Here is an 11,782-nt window from a genome sequence, read left to right as displayed (position 1 = left end):
ACTTACCAATGCATACTTGTTTAAGTGCTACTATGCTTGGTGTGTGTAAACCCACTCATAATGCAATGAAACACCAAAATATAAATAATTAATGCCATGAAACTACAATGTTTTTTACCTCAAAATACTTGAACTTTAGGCAGTAGCCAAATAGTTGGTACTACTAATATCATTTGAACACATTTTGTTATCTAACAAATTAAGACATGTCTATTCAACAATCATCATGACTATAAAGTATTCAATCTCGAATTTACAAAACTGTCAAACCCATTTCACATGAAAACTATAAACCCATTTCATTGCATCATGATCAATAGGTATAAATCCAAATTGGACACGACCCATATCCTAATTTTTGTTACGCAACAGATTTTTGGATTATGTAAATTTTTTTAAGAAAAATATTCAGGGAATTGAAAAGATATCATAGAGATAATAAGTAAACCCTGTAAAGTTTAGTACAACATAGACCCAAAATATTTAAGTCAACAAAAATTGTGGAAATTCTACTCGTATTGTACCCCAATAAATCATATTATATCAAAAGAAGGTCTATCTTGGCTATCTTTAAGTATTGAAACAGTTAACTGGTTATGTTAGAACTGTACCTAAGTCCATAGACTAAAAAACAATAAAGCTATCCCCCCCCCCCCCACGAATGTGTAAGGGCCTCATTTTGAGGGTTTTGTTGGCCTATGGGACGGGTCGGGGCGGGCGGGCGGGCTGAGGGTTTGAGGGCCATTTTGACACCCCTACCGGCCGTGGCCCAAACGGGTTGATTTCTACCATATTTCCATGTTTACCCTGATGAAATAGTTGGAGGGGTTTGTATAACGGGAATAAGATTTTGGGGAATTCTCGCAAAGTTAGTTGCCCAGAATAGTTGGGTTTATTACGCTCAAATCTATTTAACAACTCCACTCCAAGTTTCATCGTCTACCTCAAACATATTCTCTTTTGCAACAAGATCAACAAGGTACAGTAAAGTCTTCTTCTTGTAATTTTTTTTTTTCATTGTATGTCTTTTTCTTTGTTCTTTACATACAAAGTCTTCTTCTTTAATTTTAATTGTTTTCTCTTCGTTGATACGCAACGTCTTCTTCTTGAAAATGCTAGGTGCGCAGGTTTGAAAATCGGTTTGTAGTAGCGGTGATACTCTCGCAGGTACTGCTACTTATCCTTTGGTCTGTTTTTTCCCCTCTGTTTTCATGTTGGCGTGCTTAGAATAAGTGTGGTGCTGATTATAATTGCAGTCATTATAAGAATGATCACTGTAATAGTAGTTTTCATATTTTGTTTGATTCATAATTGTTGTGATTTGGACTTCATATTCCTAAGTTTTGGTTCAGTACTTGATTTCAGTAAGTTTAATGTTCTGATTATTAACGAATTATTAATAAAGTACCATTATTATAGAGTTCTTCGATAATTTTAGTACTCCATGGAGGGCTATTTCAGTTTCTCTTGGTCTTGCAGTAACACTTCTTACTCTGATACTAACCATAATTAGTTTCATTTCAACCTTTAAGAAGAGAACTCATGCGCCAATGGGGTATAGCGTTCTTTCACAAGTATTTTAGTACTCTATGGTGGGCTATATCCGTGTAGACGTCATTCCTTACAAGTTTCTTCTGTGATCACAATTGTTCATTGTCCTGGCTGTGCGATGTGCCTATTTGTTGGAATTATAAATTGAGATTTAGCAGGTTTAGCTTTTAGTGTAAGTCCTTTTGGAATTAGAAAGGTATATGGGTTTAACAAGCATAATTGGTTTGAGTTAGAAAACCAAAGTGAATTGGAAACCAAGTTGAACTAGTAATAGCATAAGACTATACTTATGTGTGTTGTTTTAGCCAATATAAAATATAATAAGAGAATGTGAGGTATTGATCTGAATATGTGAGACTAATATAAGCTAAGTAGAGTAGACTAATACCAGCTTCATAACTTCTCCCAAATTCGAGCCTAAAACTTAGAAGTGTATTAATTTTTATATTCAGTGATGTGTGGCTCTCAATCTCTCATTAGCTTGCCATATTACTGTTCATATTAATGTTTTTGGTTTTGACATGAATATTAATGTTCATATTAATGTTTTTGGTTCTGACATGAATGCATAACTAGTATGGAAGGGGTCCTAACATGTATGCATAATAACTAGTATGTAACAGTAAGGGTTAGTCTTCACTGATGTCAATTTGTTCAATATAGGACTAAAAGACCAGTGTCAATTTGTTCAATATAGGACTAAAAGACCAGTAACACACGTAAGCTTTATATCTATCTCAAAACCAGGTCTAACTTTAAAATGTCAATTCCATTTGGACAAATCTGCCTAGTGGAGTAACCACAGAACTCATCACGATGATATATAGGCCTATCAGACTTACTAAGATTGGACAAAATAGGTCTCAAGGATGAAAGCCTGTAGGTGTTTGTTATTCAGTCAGATATCAAGTACGTTTTCTTGAAAGAGCCTATGAAGTGGTGAGCTGATATGGCCATTATCTGTACCTTCTAGTGTCAAGTGTTTTATATACTGTTTGCGAGATGTAAAGTTGTTCGTATAACCCCATATTTTGGTCTTTATTATATTAGCATAAACTTTGTTGATAGATTTTCTATTTTTGTTTGCCACTTCAATTTTTATGGTTGTTTTGCTCCATGTTCTCCTAAACTCCTTCGACCATGCATTTTCTCATCAATGATGTCCGAAAAAACATAGTCAAACGAAACCTCAAGATAAGTACCTTTCTATGAATTCTTTATCTTTCTTCTTCATCCTTCGTATTCATTGTTTTGTTAAGACTGAAATAAATTTGGCAATCTCAAATTCAATGCTTAATTTTGGGAGGTTTATACAAAGAGAAATGCTAATGCCATGATACCTCTCTAAAAGCCATCTATTATAACAAAACAAAATGGGAAGACAAAGGGTGGTGGGGATCGATCTGAGTTGGATGGGGGACACGTGTACGGTCTAGAGCATTTTGAAACACTTTTGACAAGACTTTTAAAACACATTATTAATGCAAATTTAATTAAAAAACATTTCCATATAATTTTAGTCATATTTCCTATTTGGTTTTTCCAAAGCTTTAAATCGAAAATGGGTTGTAATTATACATTGGATTCCAGCTTTCCTATTTTGGCTCTTTTTATGCTAAATATATACATTGGATCCCCTCTTTCATAGTAAATATACGAATCTAAAACAAATTACACAGAATGACCACCTATTAAAGAGGAACCTCTTCTTCTCCCTATTCATTTCCAATTTCCAAACGGAAGGAAAGAATTTAATCCTTAACCTCTCAATAAACAATTTGAAGATTTAATTCTTGCTTAAATTCCTTTAATTAAAAATCAAATTCCACAACTTCCACAACCTCTTGAATACCGTAACTCCTCTCTTCATTTGACCGAGAATTACCATAAAAAATGGAAAATTTTATCGATGCTTTGATGACAACCATTAGAGCAGCAATGGATTTTCCTTGCATTGTACCCCTAACATTCAATGCAAATCTCCCAACTCTCTGTATAAAACCTACAAAGCTCTCTCTCTCAACTTGCGAAAAATCTCGCTCCCAATTTCTGGCTTCAACTTCACTCAGTCTTACTTAACCAATTTCTGAAGGTGCATGTTGATTTCATTTTTACATTGATTAATTCCAACAAATTATTTATTCCCATCTCAAATTCTTGACGAAGTGTCTTTTGAATATATTTATTTAGGCCTGTATTTTGAGGTTTTAGTGTCATTTTATAATTATCCTGCAGTTGTGCTTAATCTATTTCTATGGACTTCGCAGGGTCTGTTTCTATTAGTAATTGATTTACTGATTTACTTTTCTATTAGTAATTGATTTATTGATTCAAAACTCTCTTATGCCTTCGGTCATCAACTCACTGGAGGACCATAATTTTATAGTCAGGAAAGAAAGAAAAATATTTTTCTTCTTATTATAAGTGCTACAATAGACCATGATTTTGGTTCTATGACCTTGATGCCTTTTGTGGTTTGTTGCTCCCATTATTTTGTTTTCCTGGACTTGCTTAGCCAATTTTTCAACTTATACTCTCTTTTGGTTCAGCAACCTATTGTTATTATATTTGGTTTGTTGGTTCTCTCTTGCGACTGGATGTGTTAGAGGTGCAAGTGTAAGAAACATGTAGTTTACTATCTTTATCATGGCATTTGGACCATTTTTGGAAGGATGGTATATATTCAGAAGGTGATCTTACATGAATTTGAGGATATTAGTCCCGCTAGATCTTTTTCCAGTTGAATTTTAAAAAAAATTAGCACGTTTCCCATTTCTCAGTTTAACACATTTCGTTTTCCAAATTACAGCTTCCAAAGATGTACAGTGTCGAATCAGCTTTTCACCGATCTTGACAAACTTCACACTCAAACTGACCGACAGAAGATCAGGGTCCGAGTCACAAGGATATTGGAATCCATTAGCATTGAGTATATACTGCTCGATTCTAAGGTAATAAAAAATGCAAATGTTCTTTTGCTGAACTTGGTCATTAATTTATACAAGGCCGTTGTTTAGTTGTTCACATTGATTTTTTACTTTTGATATATGTGAGTAGGAGAATCTAATACCATAAAATGTACTTTTTGAGTTTGGGTTTTAGATACATATTGGTTGTTTTGGGTAGAAGAAATCTGCCATGTTCCGATCCAATGTATATGCATTTTACTTATATGTTTTGCCATGCACTCAATATATACATTTTACTTAATCTGATTTTTCACGGCAATTGTATGCGTAGAATGTCAAATGGAGGCCTATTGCAGTCTAACATTGAGTTGTCTTTGTGTTTCTATTATTTTCTTTTAATACTACTGTTTTCTTCAATTATAAGTTTATTTGTTATATGCATTCTTTGATTTTTAATATATTTCAATAGGATGGTGTCATTTTATTGGACTTTGAACAAAGGGAGTGGGGATTAATTTTTGGGCATCTCTTCTCATTACGGCTTAATTAATGAGGCCTATTATTTAAGGCTTCTCACCATGAAACAGACCAACTACATTTTTTTTAAATGTATAGCCTTTGGTGTTTTTTTTTCCATTTCAATCCTAACCAATTAAATCATGATGATTTTTTTTTCCAGGTTCATTAGAATAAGTTGTTCCATTTATTAATATTTTTTTTTTGTGCTTTTTTTTTTTCCATTTCCTCTATGTCGTCATTAATTTCATCGACATAGAAGACTTTCGCCCCCGGTTTAGGCTTTGTTATAAGCTTTTCTCTAATTGCGGTGGTTATAACTTCACACGATTCCAGTGCCTCCTATTCTTTAATTGTTGGACATATATATGATTTCTTCGAAATCGAGTCATTTACCGCTTCATTGTGATGTTGAATATATTAGGATATCCTTTTTGTTATTCGTGTAAGTTGCAAGTTGTTTAGGTGTTTACATCTTGATTAATTTTTATGAAGGGGTCAGGGTTATCAAATACACGCCATTTTGAACGAAAAAGACTTCCAGTATTTCGATAGCATTGCCGAAGAAAACTTCGTGTAGGAGGGCAACGTTCTACACCTTGAAGAAGTTTGGCGTTCTATTTGTAAAGGACTACCGCCCCGTTGAGCATGCTTACAAAATCCATTTCAAATAAGGGACATTGATCAAGATCGCAGCTGAAGAAGCCAATGACAAATCAAAGCACATGTTCAAATTCATCGAATTTGACACCATTCCCACTAAGGCACACCCAAATAACTTTTCGCACAGGTGAATCACTATATACAATGCCATTTTTTATTTTTTTATTTTTGGAAATTGAAGTGTTTTCTAACAATATCCTTGATATAAAACTGATAGATGTGATTGTTGATTATTTTTGGAAAAGTTAAAAAAAGCTGCTGGGAAACTTTTGAGAGAATCGTAATCATGCATAAAATGTAACATTTTTCCCATTTTTTTTTGGGTCGAGGTTTCATTTGTTCACAATGCATGTATTATGTTAGGCTCTGATGAGGATTTCTATGTTTTTAGTGGGTCGGAGATGCCAATTACTTTGTGGAGAGGTATGACAAATAATTCCTGACGACGTTATGAAGCAACCCAATGTAGTGATCATTGCGACATCACTAAAAGTAGGCAACTCACTACACCATAACATCATATTTGTGACACTAGCCATTTTTGAATTGTGATGGTATATTGGCGTTAGAAATGTTGTGACGGTAATTTGGTGTCAGCAATTGATGAAAACCGTCAGAAAAATACTGAAATTTACTTGTTTTAATTTTGGCATTTATTCTAGGGCCGTGGTATTGACACCCCCATAAATGGAACTAGAACCCCTTTGGTAAAAGGGTAGTGGAATAATGGTTATTCCATATTTGTCCCTTTTTCATATGGGTTTACCACCCCTACCAAGCACCCCACCTTTTTTTGTCCAAGTAGGCACCCAAGTTTGAAAAAAGGAATCTAAACCTTATATTTCTCATTCTCATCCGACACTTTCCTCCATCCCTTTTCTTGTCCTAGCGAACCCGAACTCCCGCCATATTCAATTCCATAAAAATTTACTTCGTTCAATTATGAGTGATGAAAATACCACGGTAGCCAGATTCCGCCAACATAACAAACCCGCAGCACAAGGGTGCTGCTGCCAACAGACAACACTGATGGCAATCAACTACCGTAGCTCATTTTTTACTTGAAAATTTCTAGTTTGACTCTCAGTTCATACTTTTTGAAACTACTAACCAACCAAAATTTGAAACAAGGAAGTGGAATATGTTGGGGGAAGTTAGAGTTGGAATATTTGCCAAACAAGATATACCCGTTGGAACTGAATTTTCCTATGATTGCAACTTTGAATGATATGGTGGTGCTAAGGTTTGCTGCCTATGTGGTGCCCCATTATATTATGATTTTCTTTGGGCAAAGTCTCACGGTTTTTAGATGAGTCTTTTAAAAGAGTCGAGCAATACAATCTTGTTGTTGCAGATTATAAACCGCTTAATGCATATCTGGTTTTGTTGCATGGGCGTGGCAAGACCATATTGCTAATTAGCACAATACTCTCAATACGATTTGGTTCACATGGAAACTTTTGGTGTAATTTATGTATGTAAATGCTAAGTTGATTTGCAGTTATCTTTTTCGACACTGTAGTTGTGATATTGGAATCCCGGAAGTGTCGTATCTTTTATATGCATGTCGATGTACCTGTTATTGTATAGTTAATACTACAATCTAATACCATCTCAATATAAGGATCGAAAAACCATGCTCGATCAGAAGGAAGTTGATGCCAAATGCGTTTCTTTACTCTATTGGAATTCCATGGCAAGCTGATGCCGCTAGCAGAACAAACTTACGACACAAGGGTGCCGCCAAAAGACTACACTGACGGCAATCAACTGCTGTAGCTTATTTTTCATTCAAAAATTTCTTTACCCCTATTGGAATTCCACAGCAGCCAGATGCCGCCAACAGAACAAACCCACGACACAAGGGTGCCGCCAAAAGACCACACTGACGGCAATCAACTGTTGTAGCTTATTTTTCATTCAAAAATTTCTTTACCCTTACTGGAATTCCACGGCAACCAGATGCCGCCAACAGAACAAACCCACAACACAAGGGTGCCGCTAAAAGACAACACTGACGGCAATCAACTCTCGTAGCTCATTTTGGATGGCGGGGTGTATGGATAATGTCTCATTAAATGGAGGGGTGCCAGTACCACGGATTTAGGCAAAGGGGTGCTAACTCCATTTTTTGGGTGTCAATACCGCGGCCCTTTATTCTAAAACAAACCCACGGCTAGTTGGCGTCAGAACTAAGGCACGTATTAGGTCACGCAACTTCAAAGGGCAGCTCTCATAAATCTGTAACAAAGTTTTATCGATCTCGTCTCTTCCATCAACACCATTTTTTTGAAGAAGAACAAGAAACCCAAACCTCCCCCCACCAAAACTTCTTCTTCATCTTCTTCTAAAGCTGTGACACTTCTCTATTGGCGAAGAGTCTTACTCACATCCATAAATACTGGTTCGGTATGCCCTAATCTCTCTCTTTGAATTTTAAGGCCCTAGTTTTAAAACCCTTAATTTCGAAACACCTAATTTCGAAACCCCTAATTTCAAAACGCTCAATTTCTCTGAAATTAAAAGCAATGGTCATTCAATTTGGTCATTTTTTTTTTATTAGTTGAAGGTTCTCATAAATTGATTTTGGGTTTTGCAATTCACTGATTTGGGGGTTACATGTCAGTTTTGAGCTTCACTTGATTTGGAGTTTCGCACAACAGCGGCAAAGTTTAATCCTTTATACAGTTAATTAGTTAGTATATTGGGTATGCTTAAATAAAGTAGTTTTATCTTTTATCAGTACATTTTTAATTCTCTAGAGACCAGAGTGTTCTATCGCTATCCCCTCACTCTGAATGTGACATGCTTAAAATCCTTCTTGACTTTGTAGACTGGCAATGTCTTGATTGATTCTAATGGTGCTATCAAGTTAGGAGACTTTGGGGTCTCTGAATGCGTGTTTGACACTGGGGATAGACAATGCTCGAGGAATACATTTGTTGGAACTCCATGCTGGTATGTTCATGATTTTTAAGGTTTTTTTTTTGAGATACTATTGTTAGTTGAAATATCGCTTAGGTGCATTGGTTTATTTGTTAGAACTCATGTTTCTTTCATGTTTACTCTATTTTATAGGATGGCCCCTGAAGTTATGCAACAGTTACATGGATACGATTTTAAGTGAGTGGACATACCATATATTCTCTTATTTAAAGGAATGCCTTTTTAATCTAGTATCATCTTAAGTTTGTTGCTTCATTAACAGAGCGGACATATGGTCATTTGGCCATCACTTGAACTTGCTCATGGTCATGCTCCATTTTCCAAGTATCCACCGATGAAGGTAGCATTCTTTCCAATTTTATGAGATTTTCCTGTTTGTTTTTCTCAAAGTGTCGTTTCACTTGCTGGGAGAATTAGTTTAATTCACTTCTTACTTTTTTTCTCTGTATGACCCTACAAAATGCTCCACCAGGCCTCGACTATGAAAGGGACAAGAGATTTACAAAGGTTTGATATTGTAAGGATTTTTTTTAACTTTTTCTTACTAATATTATTTTTGATTGTGGTCTTTCTAGTCCTTTAAGGAAATGGTAGCTGCTTGCTTAGTGAAGGATCCAAAGAAGCGCCCTAGTGCAGAGAAGCTTTTGAAGCACCATTTCTTTAAACAGGCATGCCCACATGAGTACTTGACTAAGACAATTCTTGACAGTCTCCCTGCACTAGTTGATCGTTTTAGGCAGCTAAAGGTGTGGCTTTTCTCATGTTGTTTACTGGGTCTAGTTTGTTTGCTTTTGTAGACATGTCATATTAATTCAGTTTAGTTTGCACAAATTTTATTCATGATTTCAGACGAAAGAGGCCAACTTTCTTGTACAAAACAAGGCAATGTATGGGGATAAAAAGCACTTATCACAGGTGAAGTCTCATATAGATTTAGTTAACCTTAAATGTCGTTTAACTAGTTTTTTGTTGCCATTTATTTTTTCTTTGGTTCTTCTATTTTTTATTCGTTATTATAAGGTTTGTTGTGTGCGATGTTATATAATTTTCTTTGCATAGTCTTGGAGTGGACAAGGCCAGAATCCAGTAAGTCATACTTTGGCGTCATAAAAAGTGTTTGTACTTTCTCAGTGAATATCTTTGAGGGAAGTGATTACAATAACACTCTTTTTATTGGACGGTTTAAACCACAGTTTTTACCTAATTGTTTCTAAAAAGAGGTTGGGTTAGTATTTAACCTAGGGTCATCTATTAGTCCAATTGGAAGTGCGTACATAGTTCTGTCCAAAGTCTTTCTGTATTATTAAAACTGCTTAGGAAGGGAAGGGAGAACTAAACAAAGATTACCATGATGTACGTTTACGATCATCTAGCATGTAACGTTAAGAGTTGAAGATAGAGAAAATGGATTATGGCTCTGAATTAATTTATCAAGCAAAACTTCTACATCCATGGTGCAGTTTTTGATGGTAGTGAACTAGTGATGGTTTGCCATCTAGCGTTTTTAAAGCTCTGAAGACAAGGCAAACGGATCATTTGTCCACGTGATAAAGTTGACGAGTCCCTGAGCAAGATCACTTCTCAAACTTGTTGTTTGAGCTTGAATTTTAATCTGGAGGATTTAAAAATTCAGGCACTTGTAAGGAGGTCCAATATCCGGTTGGATGACTATATATTTTGTTAATTCTGGTCCATACTCACAAAACTATGTGGAAACCAAGTGATATGAATATTTTTTCAAGAGTATTGTTGTGTTTTTTTGCAGATTCAGGATTTTGATGAAATTCCTACAGACGATCTAGATAACAAGCATAATGATGGATATGATGATGTTTGTTTTTCAGAACAGTTATTGTCCCCAATAAAGGCTAACGGCTCTGATTCTGCACCTAAGCAAGAGGTATTGTTACTTAACAGGAATAATCACCATTTACTATGTCTTTAATAGAAAATTTTATGGTCCCAACTTTGGATTGAATCTAAGATATTTTTGGCTCTAAAGAACCTTCTATTTATTTCAGGATGAACTCAACGATCTTCAGAATGTGGAGGATTCGCTCGCTTCATTTCCTACTCTTCCTCTTCGATTAATAAAGTTTTTTTTTTCTTTCTTTGTGAAGGGCAAGTTTAGAGTTAGACAAGTTCTTTTCACTTGGTGGGACCTTTGAAGGTGCTTCATTTATGCTAGACCTTGGTTACTTTCGAAGAAGATATACCTTGTAGTTATATATCACACTTGAGAAGTGTGAAAGTTTTTTGATAATAATTTTGAGAGATATAGAGTAAATTGTGAGTGTTCATCCTTGTGTATTTTGTAGACTATTTTTGAAATGTGAAATAGATTATTTAGCAATTGAGTTAGTGAAATTTTAATTGTTGAAGGTATACTTGTGTATTTTGTGGATTAATTGGATTTTTTTTTAAATAAGTTGTCTCGTGGACAGTTCTTTAGGGTACAAGACTGCAAAATGGTTGCTCATATAGCAAAATTATGATTATTATTTTTTAATAAACTAAAACACATTTACTGACGCCACCATAATGTTATCACAAGGGCGAAAATGCCGTCATAAATTTGTGACGCCAAAATGCCGTCACAAAAAATGTGACGCCACAGTGCCGTCACAAATGCGAAAATGCCGTCACAAACTAGTGATGCCAAAATGCCATCACAAAGTTTTGTGACGCCAAAGTGCCGTCACAAAAAGAAGTGATGCAAATTGAAATGCCAAATTTGTGATGCCAAATAGCCATCACAAAATGGTTGTTATGGTGTAGTGACTATCAAGGTGATTTTGTTTTGGCATTTTCATTTTTTTTTTCATTTTGTTTTGTAATCTACCTACATTGTTATTTTGAATGACTGTCAGAAAATTGTATCGAATAGTTTTGTGTTGTAGGCAAGATTGGGCCTTCATTTCTTAGTGGCACCAAGATTCATATAAACATTGATATCCAGGATGTTACGGACTTTAAACAATGGTAAAATATTACGTCTATCCAGTGTTTTATTGCCTTTTAAAATCTAATTGGGTGATGTGCTGTAATGGGATTTTCTCTAATCTATTGATAAGTTATCCTATTAGGTTAGTCCGAATTATAAGTCCTACGAAATCGAATATGCCATTCCTTTTGACCCATAGGAAAAGTTACAAATAACAATTAAATCAAAGACTTGAAACGACCTATTGTGTCTA

The 11,782-nt window shown here is 35.1% G+C and overlaps 1 protein-coding gene across 11 annotated transcripts; it reads left to right on the top strand.

Annotated features, from left to right (window-relative positions):
* The first annotated feature begins 780 nt into the window (after positions 1-780).
* LOC147492426 (uncharacterized) lies at positions 781-10,970 on the top strand. Of its 11 annotated transcripts, XM_086566131.1 has the most exons (12): positions 799-979; positions 1,120-1,167; positions 4,361-4,502; positions 5,472-5,766; positions 8,473-8,597; positions 8,718-8,762; positions 8,848-8,925; positions 9,058-9,092; positions 9,161-9,331; positions 9,435-9,500; positions 10,351-10,485; positions 10,607-10,970. In XM_086566131.1, exons 9-12 carry the CDS (start codon positions 9,173-9,175, stop codon positions 10,751-10,753), a joined length of 507 nt encoding a protein of 168 aa, XP_086422257.1. In that variant the 5' UTR covers positions 799-979; positions 1,120-1,167; positions 4,361-4,502; positions 5,472-5,766; positions 8,473-8,597; positions 8,718-8,762; positions 8,848-8,925; positions 9,058-9,092; positions 9,161-9,172; the 3' UTR covers positions 10,754-10,970. The 11 variants fall into 11 exon arrangements, with proteins under 11 accessions (XP_086422256.1, XP_086422252.1, XP_086422251.1 ...); XM_086566130.1 differs by having other exon boundaries at positions 781-979; positions 9,058-9,331; XM_086566126.1 differs by lacking the exon at positions 9,058-9,092 and having other exon boundaries at positions 796-979; positions 1,128-1,167.
* The last annotated feature ends 812 nt before the right edge of the window (positions 10,971-11,782 follow it).

The sequence above is a fragment of the Coptis chinensis genome, chromosome 6, assembly GCF_015680905.1.
Source record: "Coptis chinensis isolate HL-2020 chromosome 6, ASM1568090v1, whole genome shotgun sequence".
Lineage (NCBI taxonomy): Eukaryota > Viridiplantae > Streptophyta > Magnoliopsida > Ranunculales > Ranunculaceae > Coptis > Coptis chinensis.
The sequence above is the reverse complement of the archived record's forward strand: the minus strand, read 5'-3'. Positions and strand labels throughout refer to the sequence as shown.

Coding starts and splice junctions, on each gene's coding strand:
- LOC147492426 (XM_086566126.1), top strand. CDS start 8,857: ATGGTCATTTGGCCATCACTTGAACTTGCTCATGGTCATGCTCCATTT. Junction 9,501..10,350: donor ATAAAAAGCACTTATCACAG/GTGAAGTCTCAT, acceptor GTTTTTTTGCAG/ATTCAGGATTTTGATGAAAT. Junction 10,486..10,606: donor ATTCTGCACCTAAGCAAGAG/GTATTGTTACTT, acceptor TATTTATTTCAG/GATGAACTCAACGATCTTCA.